The 20,088-nt window shown below is 38.9% G+C and overlaps 1 protein-coding gene across 3 annotated transcripts in view; it reads left to right on the forward strand.

The window, feature by feature from the left end:
• Positions 1-20,088, forward strand: part of LOC129003778 (zinc finger protein basonuclin-2-like) — a 148,069-nt gene that overhangs the window by 54,391 nt on the left and 73,590 nt on the right. For all 3 annotated transcript variants that reach the window (XM_054432076.1, XM_054432077.1, XM_054432078.1), the window contains one exon: positions 12,972-13,074. In XM_054432076.1, the coding sequence (XP_054288051.1) occupies positions 12,972-13,074 (103 nt within the window). The remainder of the gene's footprint in view (positions 1-12,971; positions 13,075-20,088) is intronic.

Below are 20,088 nucleotides of genomic sequence, written 5' to 3' on the forward strand. Positions count from 1 at the left end.
GCATAGATATATAGTCTAAAAGGTTAGAGATATCAACAACCTCTATATTATAAATAATGTTGTAACTAATATCGACATGTGTTACAAGTTTAGAATGTTGATTAGACATTTTTTATTTTATTTATTGACCTTTATGTGAAATTCCAAATTTCTCTGGATGGTGATATAAGTTGTAGTACTTAGGCTATGTGACACAACTTGTCATACTTACAGCTTGTTCCTATTCGTTGTTTGCTTTATGGTTACAGTACTTCTCATAATTGATACTACTGGTTTCGAGGGTTTGGTTGCTTCCGTATTCAAGATTCAGAGGTATAATAATCTATCCAGCATCTAATCCAGTTTGGACATTGACAAAAGTAGTCAAATATAACGCTAGCATTTGATTTGATTGTTTTTTATTCACCTCTAGAACAGCAACATTTTCGTGTTTTTAATTCACATGACATTTCTACTTAGAATAAGGTAATTTCTTTCTAAACGTCAAAATAAAAATTATTTTTGCTTTTTCAAAACACAGGACATTCTTACAATTTCTAAAAGACACGACAAAAACTTAATTCAAAACATATCTCCAATAAACACATACATAATTTTCATTATTCCATCACACCAATCGTTTCGAATCCACCAAACAGCAGTTTTATTGAATCACCGCATTCTAATTAAATCTGACCAGCGCAGTGGACTCGGCGATCACCCGAGTAGAAACCGAACGCCAAAGCGATGACGGGACAAAAATGTCAACAACGCCAAAGGGATTTCACGAGCTGCTGAGCAAACGACTCCCAAACGCGCGTTGTCAAAACACAAACGGAGCGACATTTTAATTTTGAGCCCACAACCGGCGTTCCAATTATACCGCGGGTGGTTTAATGACAATTTGAGCTGTAAACGCACCCCTCGCTCGGCCTCGCGCGGATTTTATTAAAACATTGTTTATCCTTTAATACCCGCGGGTTTTTCATTTGTCGATCTCCAATCTGATTTCATCAGGTCACATTTGTGAGTTTGGGTAGGGTGAGTTGTTGTTGTGCTGGGGATTCTCTTTAAAAGGATGTTTGGTGCGATTTTGCTTGGTTATTTAAAACATTGTTGTTTGTATCTACGAGAAATTTTTATTTTGATCACTTTTTTAGGTTTGGAAACTTCCTTAGTCTAATTTGACGAAGGATGGGGGTAAAGCTAAGTCTTTTCTTCGAGGTAAGACTTTTGCGTTGACTTTTTACCATAATCTCAAAGCAAACCCGTGATCGAAATAAAATTTTAATGAAGGTTTTCACAGGAAAGAAAAGGAATAGTGTGTTAAATCCAAGGTCAATTGATCCAACTATGAATTGTATATAGTTCAAACACATGATGAAAATTTTCCAATAACGGAAAGTCAATCTAAATTAAAAATGCCACTTCTTCCTTGGATGAATCCTAAAGATTGACATAGGCAGTTCAACGACCCTTACTATACCCGTAAACACACATTTTTAAGTAACTTGGCCACATGAAATTTGCATTAATTTTTCAGGGCAGAAACGAGAAAAGCTTTTATCCAAGGAAATTATTCACAATAGCCCCGAATGTTTTGAGTAACCCGTCCAATTTCACTCACTTTAGCTCCTACAAACTAAAATACACTCCTACATCTCCTACCTAAATTCATAAACACAAAAGATTTTCAACAAAAGTAAATACATGCTACAACTCAACAACCAAATCAAAATCTGTCAAGGCGAACCCGAGACCTTCCAGTGACAATTCCCAATTCCCAAGGTCCGCGGCCAACCTTGTGGCCAATGCCGCACGATCTTATCACCTTATCAACAGTGACTCAACCGGTGGTTGGCCAACACAACTCACGCGTCTGACATTACCAGTGTCAAAACGCCCGAAGAGCTCCGTCCTGCTGGACAGTCCGAGCATGACTGCCGGAGATTTATCTATCACGATTGCGCCGATCTCTATCTTATAAACAATTACGCCCACAGGTGGCCAACAATGGGTATTCAACGTAGATTCGCCCGATACTCCAGAGACCTTCCTCGACGAATGTTTGGCAAAACAAGATGGCTTTCTCACGAGGAAGCCGGGACTCAGCGGACCGCGAAGATGGAGATGGTCGCTTCTGTTCGTGCAGGAGTGTTACAATGTCCGGGAGAATCGTGTTTGCTGTGTGAGGGTGGAATGGTGAAGTGGGAAATGGCAAGACGTACTTACTGCAGAGGAAATGTATTAAAAAGTTGAGGAGTTGTAGATGGTCGCTTCTGCTCGTGCAGTGTTACAATGTTTAACTGAAGAATCGTGTTAAAAGTGTGAGTAACTTAAAATGGTGGGAAAATTGGTAAGTCGTAACCTGCTCCAGAGGAAATTCATTGAAAATTTGCGAAGGTGTGGATGGTCGCATGTTTGTGCATGATGACATGTGTTTAACTGGTAGGAAGAGAGTTTACAATAGTTGAATCTGAAATAGTAAGTACAGCAGACTCTCTATAACAAGTGTATCATGGGGATTTAATAAGACTTGTTATCAAGCTTGACTTCCTGTCGAGATTTACAATAACACAAAATTAAGGGTCGTATTAAATCAATGTTATTTGAAAATGACTCTTCTCATCAAGGGTCTTATTGAGGTTTCACCGTACTTCTTTTCAAAAAGGGGATGTTAAAAGGTTAGGTTATTTTTGATTGAGTACGGTGTCCGCAAGACTACATTTCGCATCTATAATCTAATCCACTTATCCATAATCTAAATTTCCTCCCAACAATTGAAAATGTTTGTAAGAAACTTTTCTTGCAATAGTTTCAGGTAAAGTAACAACCAAAAGTAACAACCAATGCTACTTTCCGTAGGATTTCTCAAGTCCACCATATTTTGACTGTTCCAAAGCATTTGGTACGTTCTAATAATAGGAATATTTTAACTCTGTGTATTCGTCAACTTTTCACTATGCGATATTTAATAAGAGCAGCGCCCGGTTTTTGGCAAGTGTATACATTGTCTTGCGATTCCCTCCTCGAGAAAGATTGTTGTCAATCAGTGACGCTCAGTCACGTGTTAGTGTGAGTTAGTGTTAGTGTGAGTTAGTGTCAGTGTTAGTGTGAGGTCACAGCTCGACCACACCCAGGGTATAACCATTAGAGACAACACCCTGGCAAAGGGGTGGTCCACGTCAATTGGTTAGGCAAAGTCTCTTTGGGAGCCGCTGTTCGGTAGCGGAGTGATAATTTGTGTCCTTTGACTGACCGAGCCGCTGGACATACTCGGTGGCCGAGAGTTTTGTTCCACTAGTAACAAGGGAGAAAATGTGTACACTAGACGGAAAAGTTGGGGAAGAGAAAACATTGTGAGAGAAAACGGATAGCTATCAAATGGTGTAAAGTCGGTGCAAAACTGAAATATTAGTGCAATCTATTCAACAGCTTCAAAGTTTTGGTCCAGTTATATCAATAAAAACTATTTTGATATTTTCAATTTTTACCATTTCAACCTGAAGAGGACTTTTTAACCATGTGTAACAGATTCAGAAAATAATACTCAAAATATTTTTCCAAAATGGTAAATTCTTTTTGGAATCTCTAATTGAGCAAATTAAGACAGTAAAGACCCCAAAACAACTTAGTTTTTAATATGGCTAGATTATGTACAGTATTTGTTATTAACTTTTACGCCAATCGCAATATAATTTTTGCATTAAAAAGTACCACTGTATTTATTGACGAATTAAATTTCAAAACTCGTACAAGTTCACCTATTTATGTTTCTTGATCAAGGTAAGCAAAGTCTGTTATTTAAGTAAATTGCAACTGTCCTCAACAATATTCCTGATAATAATTACTGTACTAGAAGGTAATAAAATGTCAATACATAATCTTTTAATATCTCTTAAGAAATGTCCCTTAAAATTCCCAAAACCCAACCCTCAATGCCACATAAGTCAAACACGAGCTTTGGAGAACTGTTTTCTTACAACACGAACAACTCTATCAGTTTTGCCACCTGACGTTCACAAAGGGTTAAAAGACTGACCTTATCTTAATTACTTAACAAGTCGTTACCAACCTAACCGCACAAAAATATCGTACTTTGACATGACAGGCGGGGATGTCGCTGTGGTGGGAAAGGGTTGAATCTTATCTCGATGGCGAAGTGGGAAATTATAGTATGTTGACATGCAGCGGGGGGAGGTGCTTGTTTGATTTTGATATGAATAATGACTTTTAGGAAACATGTAGGTTATTCTCCTCTTTTGATATGTTTGAACTGTTGTTTTTTTCATTTAAATTCTGTATCAACGGTGTTGGCTTTGATTATTAATTTTTGGAGTTTTTTAATGTTAAGTACAGTTTTTTATCTTATTTGTCTGGTTTTTTGCAATTCGTCAAAATATTCTCATTAGCTTCCTAATAGTGATGGTTTATTTTAACTTTTAAATGCCCACCAGCTTCTGGGGCCATTCGTCTAAACATCATGTAAAAAAGCTAAACAAAATTCAATATTTATTTTGAGTTAAATATAAATATGGTGTATTCTTTGTAGTTATTATGAAGTTCGAGAGGTATGTTATATGATGCCTGTACCTTAAACCTTGACCGAACTAAATTTGTCTGTCTTCAAAGGTTGATAGAAAAGATCAGGAACACAAGAAACTAGATTTCACAACATAAATCATTTCACATTACTGTAAACCAACAAATGCATCAATATTCAAAAACGTATAATGGACCATTTCGCTTATTCAAAGTTATGTCACTAACATCTACTATACATCCAAATCGAATACAAATACGTAAATCGGAATGCTCGACAAACATATCAAATACATCACTAAAAACGTATAGGAGGCTGAAATTCCTATTCAAGTAGGATGACAAACACCTATGGGGACCGATGGCCTCTATACTCAATGCAGGATGACTTGCATCTCACAACAAGACGTATCTCGGCGCCGTAGCAAGTGTAGAGATGAAGAGATGTGGAGTTGTAGAGATGCTGTGAGAGGTTCGTGAATAGTACTGAAGCGCCGCTCAGATGTTTGCCCTCCTCTTCATCAGATCGTAATGGCTCTTGACTCCCCTCAGTTCTACCCGGCGATTCTTGCCAGTCAGTTGTATTTTAATATTGGTATTGATTCTTGTGTTGGGAGATTATAGGGGAACGGTTACAGTTTGTAGAAAATATAAGGATTTGGATTGAAGGTACTTTGGTTTATACCGACACCTAAATTTGTTACCCTTTAGGTTAGGTTCTTAGTTTTAGGGTAGGTTAGATTAGGTTATCCTCAGGTTATCTTAACCGAACCTAACCCAATTTAGACCAGTTTGCTCAGCGTATTTTACCCTAAAGCGACACGAATTACATTTGTACCATTTTCTTAGTTTTTCCACTAAAATCTATAGCAGAACCAGTTACCAAAACAAAAACACCGACTAGAACCGTATAAAGACAATCTTTTCCGCACTCGCGATCTTTTCCAGCCACCTACACGTAACTCTGACATATTCGAACGAAACAATTTTCACACGACACCGGTGACCACAAGATTCTATGACGCAATCTGGCCCAATTGCAGATTTAGGTTTCAACACCCGCTGTTTAGAGGCGAGAATGTATAATTACGAGATGAGGAATGTCATCAGCGACAGCGTCACCGCAACTAATGGCGGCAAATCCTCCCGGGCTGGTGGACACTGCGGCAGACCTTCGCGTCGGCTGCTGGACACTGAGGCATTATGGGTAACCGATATACGAGGCATTATGGGTAACCGATATGGAAGGCCGTGGTAAAGTACACTACCTGCTCTGCCTCGCAAGCAGCGACTAATGACAATCCCCGGCTCCTAGCTGTTTTATTGCGTCGATAGTGGCTATTAGAAGTCGCGATGTTTTATTGGAGAATCCTTCGGTTTACAGGATCGTGTTTCTACGCGTTCAGTAAAATAGAGTGTTTGATTTAAAAATTACCTGGGCACAGTGTGCAGTAGGTACGAAGATTAAAGTAGTAATGATGCGATTCTTAGTAGATATAGTATATTATGCGTAAATATTTCCAGTAGCTTTTCCACAATGGCAACAGTCTTGATAGCGGTGAGCAGTAAATGCAAGCTATACTAATAACAGAACAATATCAAATAAATTCCCAGTAGTTGCCAGCACGAAGGTCCAAGATTCCTAATAGTTAAAGCGCATCCAGCTCCAAGATTCCTAGTAGTTACAGCGCACACAACTTCCCAGTAGTTACAGCGCATCCAGTCCCAAGAGCCCCAGTAGTTACAGCGCATATAGCTACAAGAGTCCCAGTAGTTATATCGCATCCAGTCCCAGTAGTTACGAGTACATCGCACCAAGCCCCAGGAGTCCCAGTAGTTACAGCGCATCTAGCCCCAAGATTCCCAGTAGTTACAGCGCATCAAGTATCAAGATTCCCAGTAGTTACAGCGCGCCTAGCTCCAAGATTCCCAGTAGTTACAGCGCAGCCAGTTCCCGGTAGACGGCGCAGGAAGTGTCACTAATATTCCAGTCAGAAGCGGCCTCTGACCTCGGGGCCGTGCGAACTGAGGCCCTTATAAATATCCAATAATTACACAACCCGTCTCTACACCCGATCCCATTTAATTACCTGTAAATTACAGTTTATTGCCCGTAACTGGCCGCGCTGATGGATCTGGCACGTTTCAATTTTGTGCTGGAGGTTCGCCCGCCCCGTAATCGCCCGGGTATTGGCCGGACAATATGTGGTTTACCGCGAGAAGATGGCTGCCGGAAGATTATTTTTACTGCTTCTCATATTTTTAATCGAAATTATGATTTGATTTATATTTTTTGCCATGTCATTTAGCATTAGTCGGGACTTATTTGGTTAGTATGTTGTCAGACTTATCAAAGTCATCAGGATTTTTGTAAATCGAATGTTAAACATTTGTAACTCTTTTTGCTGTTAGTTAATGGTGTATCGTTCCCATGAGTTTGTTGTTTGAAATCAACACATTAATACTTAGGTATTGAGTAGGATTAAATACACGCAATTCTTGAAATCATTGCGTTGAACACTTTGGCATTTGAATTGGTCATGTTAGGATTACTAAATAATCAAGGATGCCATAAATTAGATGGAAACAGATCACGATTTCGGAAATTATTGATTTTTTTCACGATCATTCAAAATGTCCCATCAATCGGGAATCATCCCAACTATTCCCACCCGAAGAAATAACTTCTTCCAATCAACTTCAGACATTCCACCGGTGTCAAAGACAATCGGTGAAGAGTCCGGGGTCTTTGTCCCTATCATTGGACCCAATGACACTCGATCCTTCGCACGTCAAACGTTTGTAAAGTCATCGAGAGGTTCACACTTGAATGTGATGGACGTCATCTGTTGTTGCGAGAGTCATCGAGTTCTGGGGGTAGCAGCCTGCAGCCCTTCGACAGCTAGAACAGACGTCGGATGTGTGACTGAGTGCTACTGTTCAAGCTGTGTACTTACACTAGAGTATGTGCGTGTTAATTGTGAAGTAATTTGATTTTTCTCGGTTTCCAACAGAATAAATGTTTGAGACACTCTATGGAAGCGGAAAACTAGTTTTCTCCTGCAGTACTTCCAAGGGGCCTAATTGTATTCATTGGTTAATCCACTCCTTAAATATAGCTCCATAAAGTGTCGTCATATACAATCAATGAAATGTAAACAATGACTGTCATACAGTAGGAGCTTGGTTGTGTGCTCACCTGCTAATCAAAAGGTTTTCGGTTTGATCCTGAGAGCGTCATAAGCTTTTTGATTAATCGAAACAGAATTAGGCTGTCCTTGAACATTTGAGATTTTGACAATGTTACAATTTCTGGCTAAAAAAGAAGCTGATCTTTCATGGTAAAAAGCAATCATTTGCATTTTAACATTCATCCTCAATTAATTTTTGCATCCCCGTTATTCAACCATGGTGTAATTTAATATATCAAATTTCGTGACTGACTAAAGTTATATAAAATTAAATTAGAAAATCAGCCATGCAATGTCTAAACTTTAAAGAAACACGAGCTCAAGTTTAAGAACTTGACATGTTTAAAACTCAAGTTGCAGGAATAGTTCTGTTTTCACAACACCTTGTGAACATTTTATGTTTGAACTGTTAAATTGAAACTCTGAATTTGTTTCCAAAGTCTATGAAGATCATGTCAAATTACCTACCTCAAACAGCAAAATTACTCCTTTTTTTACACCTAATTTTCAACACTTCGACACGGTACAGTAAATAAACTGAGGTGTTTAAGGGGTGAAAAACGAGCCTTGGACTTGCTTCTGTCGCAAGATAGATCGCCAGCCGTACATCTCGGGCTGATAAGCGCCATACATCATCTGCCCTTATAATAGGGCAGTGACACCAGCAAGGGTTCTAAACTGCGGCCCCGGGGAGTCATTTTAATATGTCACAACGACGCCAACTCCTTATTATTTCCTTTTCGAATAAAATGGAAACATCTCGAGGGCGCGAACACATTTGTCTCCTCGGGCCATTTGAGGCCGTTTCGTTAGCGGTTACGTCATTATGCGCTTTGCATGCGGGACTTCGGGAAATCGTCTATAGGGTGATTGAAAATGATTCCTAGTCTGTGAAAAGGTTTGCAAATATAAAAGATTGTTTGCGAATAGTGAAAAAAGTGGATGTGTGTAGTGGTAGGATCGCAGACGTTCTTTCTTGGAGTCTCGGGTACAAACCCCGCTAATCACCAATAGATATTAGCAATGTGGTAACATTGGCTAAATGCTTCGAAGCTCACCTATAGCTGTTAACTTTAAAACGAAATCACAAGCGTTTCAGGCGAAAAGGAACTCTCTTTTATAAGAATGTTCACTAAATATGAAGATTATTTTCCAACGTTTTCCAAAGTGATAGTTAAAATATCCGGGTTAAGGATGTTAAGGGTATGATTATATGATGAGGAATTATTTTACAGCACACTACAATTCTGCAATTGAAAATGTTAAAATGTTGTACACAAATGCTGTTTCAGGCGATTGTGAGTTTAAACTTAGTACTGTACAGTAATATTTTTAATTATTAGGATCGAAAATTCTGTTGTTTTAATTAATAGAAAGACTTTCACTTTGTATGAAGAAGGTTTTTTTTTCTATAAAAGAAAATTATCTTGAGCTGCTACAGGAGGATTGTCTAATTTCACCTACTATACAAAGCTCATGAAAGTATAACGCCATCCACCTTTAGTCCTTCCAAATACCCTTCGCAACAATACAAGTCGCGATGTCAGCACTTTTGGCGGGAAAAGTGGCCCTTACCCGGGAAAATTGCCTCCAACTAGCGTCAGCGACGGGACAATTCAAGTGTCAATCGAAACACGTTAATTTGGAAGCATAAAGGCACTGACACAATTACCGACGCGACAGGTGTTGAATTGATGAGTCAGCAGGATGCACAAAAAATATTGATTTTGATAATGAACCGCCCCAACGGCTGTTTGGTTTCCAATTTTGAAACGCGGGGCAGAACGGAGCTCTTTGTCAACACGTTTTCTTCCGCGGAGTGTTATCAATCACGTTTTATTGATGGGGAAGATGCGCTGAGTGGGGTGTGTTTGACGTTCTTTGAGTGTCTTGTGGAGTTTTTTTATAATTTATTTTCGAGTTAAAATACTTCATCTGCGTGATGTAATATACAGTAGAATTGGGATTATGGTTTCATTTTTCCGAAGGAAATCCAGCAAAGTTGTATAATAGCATTAGATTTTGTATAGTGAAGTAGACATTTTATCTATGGACTGTCTGTAGACTATTTTTTATTCAAGAAGAACATACTTGCATACGCTACACATATACAAAGCACCAAACAAACTATAACATGCAATTTTCTGCCTTGGTTTTTGTTTCTTGTGATGCCGTAGTTGATGGGACTCAAAAGTCGCTATAACTTACTTAAAATTTGGCTTATTCAACAGAAATCAGTAATTTAATTTACATCAGCGCAGTCCGTCGGTGACTCAGTTTAACTACTAATATCTTCATTTTAAAAATCAATATGGGATGGAATGTCTATAGTCTGTATAATAAAACTTGTTTCCTGACGCTCTGTGGACAACCTGGGGACTTGCCAATGGTTTAAGTCCCAGTAGACCCGGCCAGTAGACAGGATCTATCACGCAGACTATAGTTGTATCAAAAGCCAAAGATAAAAGACTATATTAAAAGCTACAGTTCGTTTCTAGTTGCGTTTGACTCGGTCATTTTACCACATTCCGTCACTGGTCCAGTAGTCAGAGTAAATATCGACCGGGTGTTAACTGTAGCGCCACCTAACGTGTTAACTACAAGTGTCGGTCTACTGTTCGTCCTTCATTCAGATTGACTTGAATAGTAGTGTGTCCATGTTAAACATTCTGCAACTGTTCGTTCCAGATTTGGTTGTTAACCTTTGTGTCAATACACTGAATGTATTGCAATCGTATGACTATAAATGTTACCACTTCTATGGAAAATTGTGTATTAAGTAAATAGTTTGATGTTAATTTTAATTTGCTTTCTACACTCAAATGACTGTTAAGTTTTAGGAATTCAAGAAAAGCCACGCATTCACGAAACTGTGGTTAAAAATGTTGTCTTTCATATAAAGTATCCGTCTTGACTCTATCGGTCGGAGTTGTAGAACTTTGCAAAACCATATTTTTTCTAACTATCGGCTCAACATTTTATTGAAAATTTAAAATAACATGTAGTACGTTCTACTTACAAATTCCGAATCCTCAAATTTAGTTACTTTATGTTGTTTTTGTTTATATATAAAGGTGCATTGCTAATTCATCGCATATGTAAATTTTCTTTAAAACTGTATTCATGATATTGATACCCAAGTCATATAGCCTATTTTTTCATCGCATTCGCGTATTATACAGTCGTTTCCAATGTAATACCAGACAACTGATGATGGTTGTCAGTGATGTTTTCAAGGGGGGAGGGGGGTGGGGTGAAAATGAAAATCCAGGGGCAACGGGGCCGGTCAAGTGGAGGGTACAACGAGCCTGAGTAGCTGTTGTCATGGCAACGGTGATAATTACAACAGTAAGTGTCATCCGCGCATTGTCAATAACACGAAACATTCCAATCGGTTTTGAATTTTGTACCAATGATGGGTTTGTCAGAATTGCAGAGTTACTAGGGCATTTTTGGACGATCAAAAAATGTAATTTTATTTTTCCTTCTGTTTAAAGTACACGTTGGAAATGGTTTGGTCTTTTAGAATGGTTTTTGGTTTGAACTATTTGTTAAGCTACTAGAGTGAGGTCTCTCCGTATTTGTGTTGGTATGTAAATAAGTGAAAGCATATTGTTTTGAAGAAAAATACACAACTAGTACTAAAACATCTCGCTTGGTGACATTATTTTATTTAAATAGTTTCTCATCAGGAAGACATCCACAACTAAAAATTTTATTGTAAGAGTCATTTTCTCTGCGAATTTGATTGATTTAGAATTGCTCAGCCACAATGATATGATAATCAATTGCATATAAAAGTATTAGATATTCAAAGCGCTAAATTGAATAAATGCGAGCGAAAAAGTTGATTTTATAGATTTAGGAGGTAAGTTGTCTTTGGACGAGCGATTACAAATTTTGACGACAATTCTTACACATAAAGTTTGATTTTAATTACAGTTAAATATTAATGTCAGTTAATATTTTGTTATGTCAAAGAATATAAGTTTTCGTTTACGAAAAGCATGTATTTTGGTTCCAAAGGAAAAACTATGAGCCAGTTCCTAAAAATGGTTATCAAATAAATACTTTGGCGAAAACTGATCAGCTAACACCATTTAACCAAGTAGGTCCAAACTGCGATGAAATAAATGTAAAGCGATCCCCGAGGCGGATGGAAATATTCAAATGAACACCTGAGAATAACAAACAGAACATCCGAGACTGAATTTTCTTGTCCACTTTAGAAAATGAAAAAGAAACAAATGCAGAGGGCATTGTAGCCGCCGGTTATGGCACCCATGGGTAAACGCGTAACCCCAATTTGAATAAGGCGTTACTAGTCCTTACGCTTGACCCGGGGTGGAACTGCCCACGATACAAACTGCCCCCCCCCCCCCTACAACGGACAAGGGGGGGAGGTCGTAAAGTTAACGTTATTGCGATACAAACAGCACATGCTAATGGGGGAGACATAACGCTGTCTTTCGTGGTTTCAAATATTGTAAAATGCCTTAAACCGATTTAAGGGTGTTGGAGAAATTTTTGGATGGAGCTCAAGTTGTGTTTGGTGTGAAAGTTTTGACTATGCATATAATTGTTCCGGTGTCTAGGAACTTTTGAGTCTTCTCTTTTCCAGGTAATTGTTGATAAAACTTCTTTGTCAATTTGACACGTTTTTACACCTAAAAATGCCACTGTTAGTACTATTTTTAGTTTTGGTTTGATAATCAAGTTGTGATAATCATAATATTATAAGACTACTCCATAACATTTCCCGTATATATTTAGAAAATGGGATCCTCCTTCAACTTTTTTCTGGATACCTGTTCCTTAACTCTTTTCTATATTCTATTTATTTGTGTCAAAAAACCGATTTTTAGCAGTATTTTTACATTTGACCATTCTTTCCATAAGGTCGTCCCCATAAGGCCCCCGCTTTTCTGTTCATAGTGCCTGTTCATTAAACAACTTTACCAACTTAGTGGCTTTATGAAATAAAGACCCTATCTTTGTACATATAAATCGTCTCAGAAGCTTACACTTCTTCTGTGTTGCGGTAAGATTGATTCTAACTATATCCGTAATCTGGTAACTATAGAATTTACACTGAGGACTTGAACCCTTCAATGAACGTATCCCAATCCAGTCTCTATGTTTCGGTTTCACTGTATTTTCCTCCACTCTACAACAAAGTTTGCAATTTAAAGTACTACCCACATTTTCTTGTCCATCCAATACTTTTTTTGTGTTCTGTAATGTTCTCGTATGTTCCAGGCTATCCGGTGTACAGTCCCTGGATGTACCTGCGAGTGCTTCACCCCCGGCAAGCTGCATATTCGCTACTGCGAGTCTTGCTCTCACGGCTGGGTACCTCATGGTGAGTAAACACATTTATTTGTACTAGTACACACTAAGGTGTCCAGAAGGTTGCATGGTTTGTTCCTCGGTATTTTCTTGATAGAATCAAGGAAACACAATCGCAACGAAACAATAATCGGGTGATTTTCACAAAAGAAAGAACTTGAAAAGCATTTCTAAACAATTGGGTTGTGGTGTTGAACTGTGAAATGATTTGTTGTGCATTTTGGCGTTGATTTACTTGTTTATTTTTGATAATTATAATTATCTCCCTTGATGGCATTACTGTACATATTGAATCAACTCAGAGCACATATGTACAGGTTTTTAAGTGAATGAGTACTAAGTGATGTCTTAGTGCTAAGGAGTGTTTACCAATGTCCGTGTTGTTTTTTGTTGTCAAAACTCTGTATACATATATCAAGAAGCCTACATTAGCTAGATGCAAACTGGAAAGAAAGAAAAAAATATATTTTAGTTTAGGGGATAGTACTGTGTTTATTTTTGGTCTCAAATTTGTATGTCCCTAATCTGTCTCCAAAATGAATTTTATTTGGATTTACGACGAAACATTAGAAACCATCTTAAACTAGACAACTCCCCAAATGTTGTACAGTTACAAATTAATTTTTGTGTGTAACAAACCCCTTAAGATATTCCATATTTATACATGGCTAGACTCCAGACTCCAGTTACTTCTATGGAGAATTTTAGATACGCCGGATCCGAATGCCCCAAGGACGCGATAAAACTCGCCGAGTCATCTCTCCGTGAAACAATAGCGTAGCTGAAGGGACTTTGACATAAACCTGAGGCGGGGGCGATTTTTGGACCCTAAGTGACCGGCTCCCTTGGGGCTCCATGCAAATCCTAACAGCCCATAAACTGGAATCCGTAAATGTACGGGCTTTAGTGACCATCGAGACGGATAGGTTCGGTGGTACAGACGCGTAATGAAATGTGTCAAAATTTACATGTGTAAAGCCAAGAGGGTAAGTAAGTTCAAACTGAATAAATAACGATAAAATTTATTCATAAAATGTTTTGCACAGGTAGTTGTTACCGAACTACGTTAAGTTTTAATAGAGATCAAAATTTGCAAACCAGCGTTATGCAATAAACTAGTTTTTGGCATTTAACAAAATGTAGGTTAAACTAAACTCACAGTCTTTAGGTACCACCACGTTAATTTACAAATAATTATAGGATTCCTTAAGAATTCAAATTTTTTTCGCATGCGTCTTCGAAACAAAACACAAAATATATGGGTGAAATTCACTACGTACATATATTGAAATAGCTGCTGCGTAACGTTACAATATTTGGCTTTCATACGGTCGTATAAATTCCTAGCTTAATATTTTTTTCTTATATTTTATAATGTCGAAATGTTGAAAAAATTAAACTTTCCAGAGTAATTTTACGCTGTATTCCTACAATGGTTTTATTTCGGGTTCTCCATTTTTTAGCATATAACCATTACTGGCTTAAGCATTCGGTTATATTGTAGATGTTTTTTAAGCGTAAATCGAAGTTTACTTGTAATTCATTGCTACGCCATTGGAAGGGTTATTTACTAAAATATTGCTATTAAAATTTAAACCGCCGTTGTTAGTCCATTTACACCAACAAGTACCGTACCCTAAGCCAAACAAAGACAATGACTCAAAAACCACCGAAACAAAACACAAATCAAAGACAAAACAAAAACGCAAATGAATTCCGACGCCTCGAAGCCGTGAGACGACGGAGACCAATTTGGAAAATTGATTTGGAGGGCGAACGAAAATCGATGCCGGTTTCCATACAGCATCATGTAAATTTATTCATGGTTAAAAATAATGAAAGGTGATACATTCGGAGGCGACGGGGACGCGGGTGCGCCCGTGTGTGTGTGCGTGTACGTTGGTGTGAGTGTGTGAGAAGGAGGGAAGTATCAATAACATCAAGAGGTTGATTATACTTGCATGGGTGCGAGAAGCGAGCTGTTTGTTGCGTCGTTGCATCGAAGTTTGGGGGAGTTTAAGTTGTTTTGTTGGTAGTTTGTCTTCTGTTTTCGATTTGTGGTTTATGTTTTTGACTATTTAACAAGGATTTTTTGTGAGCGGAACAGTGTTTACGCAGGTACCTAAACGATATTCTCATTACGACGTTACCCGAGGAAATTGAAAAAAAATCTTGACTTCCAACTTATATCGAAAACAATTGAACTTCGAACGTTCAAAATAATTGAAGCATATAACATTGCTAGAGTCAATACTAGACGGTTTTACTTCGTGACCACCCCATGCACATAAAACATGTCTCCCACCAAGACATTATTTTTACTTGTCGCCCCCTCAAGACGGTAGCGAGTCGTCCTCAGCCTGTATCTGGCCGGGTCATCAGTGTATTTGCATGTAATTGTGAGGTTCGCTTGTTTTGCAATTCAGAGCGGCTCTAATTGTGCTACCAGACACGCCACCCCCCCCCCCCCTTGCTCATCACCTCCCCCGAAATGAGTCCCGTGCTCTGATAGGATCAGAGGATTTATGGGACGACGGTTCCTGGCTTGGTAGTAGTTGGAAAACTGTGTTTGGAAAGTAAAATGTTTGCTACTTGTGGACATGTATTGAATAAATCATAATTTTGTGGTAACATAACTCAAAGACCGCTTTTCTCCGTGGGCAAACCTTTTTTCACTGACATAACATAACTTACCGAGTCCTAATCGCATCCAATCACAACTCAACCTGAGTGACGTCACCGTGAACTCTCACCTCTAGGACGAGTGGCTAGTCGACTTCGTGCAGTCAACGAATGGTTTATACGCCACATGACCGAGGGGAAATTAGCCAGATAAAATCGTGACCCGGAGACAAGCAGTGCCAATATTTTGTGCGGCCGTAGGCTCTCGGCATAAACCATGTAGAATTTGAGCGCTACCAGCTCTACCTGGTGATTTATAACTCTATTACACCAGGATCTGCGAGGCCGATAGTCGGAGATAATTGGTCGGTAGAGGCATCGGTGGAGCAGAGGTGGGGCTTGGACAAATACAGTGGAGTAATGAGCTGTTGGATGTTGGAGAAGGATGGAGTACGAGCTGTTGGATGGTGAAGATGGAGACAGAGGGCTCTGGAGTATGGAGTTGGATGGTGTTGGTAGGAAATGAAGAATGAAGGATTAGAGGGAACAAGATGAATTTGAGTTTTGTTGGAAAGTAGTATTGGTGGAAATAAGCGAAACAGTGGACAATCAGAGGAGAAAGAAAAGAAATTAGATTTGTTGACTAGTGGATATGATTGAAACTGAAGAAGGGAAAAATTTAGAGGTCAGATGGATTTGGGTTTTGTTGGGCAGTGGTGTTAGCAGAAAAAAAGGAAAAGGGTGGGCAATCATAGAAGAGCCTATGAAAAATTTGGATCTTGTTGGATGGTGGTGATGATTGAAAATGAGTGGAGAATGTGAGGGAACTCTAGAATGATTAGGGTTTTGTTGGACAGTTATATTTGTGGATAACGAATAGTGGGGAGTTGAGAATAGGTTGTCATCATGGAGTCTACATCTTCGTTAGGAATATCTCTCTATAATTTTATCGATGGCGTCTTTGAGATTGTTCACGAATTCTTCCTGAAAAATCCATTCCACAGAGGAAAAGTCTAAACTAACACACACAAAACAATTAAGAGTGTTAACTACCTCGTTATTGACTCACAACCCTCGCACTACTAACTATTGATGGTAACATACTGTGTGTTCTATAACAGAATGTTCCTGCCGTTATACAAGCAGCTCGTCGCCCCCGTCATTTCTGATTCGCCGCGACCACGGGACCACGGGACGACGGGACTGCCATGCCCGGTCTATCACGTAGCGAGTCGATTACCCACGCAATTATCCGTTTTCATTCACGATTGCAGAATCGGGTTGCGGGTTAAACTCGCAATTTGTGGGACGCATGAAATCGCCGCTCCCGGTCGCCGAAGATGGCCTCTTAGTTAATGCTGACTTAATAACATCAATTTTTCTAATAGTCGGTCTCCCTGATTCTTATCCTCCCACCGCTCCTGAACCCGTCCACTTCTTGCTCGGTTTCGATGAGTTGGTCGATGTGGATGTGTCTTTTTGTTTAGTGCTGTTAATAGTGGCTACGTTCAGAGTGGGTTGTGAATATCATTAGATGATTTTACAAGTTTGGGGTTGAAGTTGAACATTCAATAATGTTATGTAGCTTTCTCAATCCCGTGGCTGTTGAAAAACTCTGATTGAATTTTTGAATAATTGCACTTAATTGGTAAAAGAGTTTCATTAAATCTAGGACATTATACGTTAAATATATATTAGTAAATTCAAACCTTCATTACACACATTTTTGAACCACGCATGCTATGCATTTGAAAAAAAACTAACAATGACATTGGATTATAATTTTAAATTATACAACAAATCAAAACTACCATACGAGTCACATCGCGGACCATACAAAAATATTACAATTGCCATTTGAAACTGACGTGAAACATTTTATTCACACATTTTATGCATTGCTAAATCCAACCAACATGAATATCCTAGGAACCAAGGTGTAAAAAATATGCGATCGTAGTTACAACCATAAACATGTTTTAATTCACAACTTTGACGAATGGCGTGGGTCTATAAGTGATCTCACTCTAGTAACAGGCAATCTGAGTCTCTCGTCGTTCCACGCAGTTTCTCGCGGTCAAGACACTGTCCGGGGGGAGATATCTAGGTGGCCGTGGATCGTGCATAATTCACTGCCACATCAATCTCCCAGATTACCCGCTCCCCATCCCCCAGAGACGAGATTCAGGAGGCAGGACATTTAAATTAGCCACATGTGTTCTCGGCCTTCATGGAACAAATATCAACTGAGGGTGTAGCTTTTGGAATAAAGAAAACTCGTGGTAAAGAGTGAATATTTTGTCGAAAACTACGGGTATTCGGTTTGATTGGGTTCAATTATATCATAGACTGTTTTGTAATTCTGTTTTATCTTTGTTTTTTAGTGAGACGTTTTAATGAAATATTTATTTTTATTTTTTTACATATATTTTTTAAATATGTATTGTTATCTATCGTTGAATAGCATCATTCATTGATACTTTGGTGAAAAATAGCCTCTTGGCTAAGAATATACTAACTAAATCAACTACTAATAAAATTTTGAAGGATAAGTTATAAAAACCCATAAAAAACTCAGTTTTAAATTCAAGAAACCTTAAGTTAGTCGATAATAGTCAAAATTACGTGAGCACGAGATCACCACAGTTGCTATCATCAATTCCAACCAAATCATTATTTAGTGATTCATTTCAACAGAGTTGATGATTATTGTTACAACTATTCCTACAGACAATCTAACACGTATAAATAATGATAATCTGATAACCTAACAAATCGTACAGATTGTCCTAGAGCCTAACGAGTAATCGGTAAATCATACGCAACACCAAGACTGTCACGCAGGTATAGAGGCGATGATAATGTGGACCTTGACCTATGAGAGGTTCACACGTTCAAATATCAATGTGTCTACAATCTACATGCCAACCTTGCGGCTGTGAAAGTTGTCGACCGTACCTGTGTCCCAGGTAATTACACAATCGTTGTCACTGTAGAGGTCGCTATTGGATGTATCTCTTTTCCATAGTGTATCTAAGTTTATTGGAGTCTTACAATCATTTATCGAGCAAATGCTAGAGATATGCGGTGGGAATACGAAATTGAGTATCCGGCTCGAAGGACCAAAACTTTCGACGGTGCTTGTGGTGTATTGCGTTGAAATTATACTTTGCTTCATGCATAATGATCACATTGTTAGCTGAGCAGTATCTATATTGATCAATACCGGTATTGAGATTGCAGTTCTTGCCTTCGGAATTGAAAGTCCCTGGTTCAATTCCAAGCTATGTTGATTTTGAAGCATTTTGAGCATTTGTCATTGAGTTATCAATGAATGACGCTATCGCCAATCCCTTACAAAAATCATAATAAATTCCACTGGCGTAGGTAAAACGAATAAGAGGTCCAACGTATTGACGTTTTCGGGTATTGTGTTTCAAGTGTTATAGGCAGTATTTTTATTTAATTTTCGTAGATGGACACAACATGTAAAAGATGTAATTTTCCTTATAATTAAGATATAGTTTGAAGGTGAACTATTTATTCTCCTGGTTTAATTCTCATCCCAATCTTTTAGGGAACAGTGTCCCACCGTTTCTATCCTAGCAGTTCGCAAATTTTTATTCCAGTTACTTCAAATTCATTTCCAGCATAACCACCAAGGTCAATTCACTGATGTATAGTAGCCGACACGTCAGACCCACTTATTGTTTATGAACGACATTAACGCCTACTGGCAGACCCGCAGATCCGTCGTCAATCAACTAAATCAAATGCAACCAAGGGACAAAGTGGGAGTCGACGTGTCACAATATCTCAAGTCCGATCTGTGAAATATCACAGGACAATGATGTCGCCGGGTACGTGTAGTGTCGAAATCATATTTATCGAAGTGAGCGAAGTGTGGGCGAAAAACGAGCAAAAGCTTGCCTACGTACGGTAGGCGAAGTAGCGAGCGCACACCAACACACACACGCAGAGGCGCTCCCGCTCCCGGCACCAGGACCAGTTCCCAAATCATCAATACTGACATAATTGACCATTGTTTCGAGCCGGGTTTGGTGTAACGAGTCCAAGTTGGACGAGACAATGGCCACTCATCGCCGATAGGTCGCTGGAGGAATGGTGGACGGGAATGGAGAATGGAGCGCCGAAGAATGCAGAAGATGGGAGGTGTGTAAGGTGGAAGATGGAAGTAGATGGTGGAGAGTTTGGAATTGATGTAGGAGGAAACTAAAAAATTCATGGAGTATGGGTATTGTGGATAGGGATGGAAGAGGAGGATGGAGAGTCTCAGTTGGGTGATGGAGGATGAAGAAACGCCGATGAATGCAGAAGATGGATGTGAGGTATGTAAGGCGCAGGATGGAAGTCGATGATGTAGAGTTGAGAGATGGAGGATGGG

The sequence above is a fragment of the Macrosteles quadrilineatus genome, unplaced genomic scaffold (assembly GCF_028750875.1).
Source record: "Macrosteles quadrilineatus isolate MER2022 unplaced genomic scaffold, UCM_ALF_1.0 Scaffold_9__3_contigs__length_116548681, whole genome shotgun sequence".
Lineage (NCBI taxonomy): Eukaryota > Metazoa > Arthropoda > Insecta > Hemiptera > Cicadellidae > Macrosteles > Macrosteles quadrilineatus.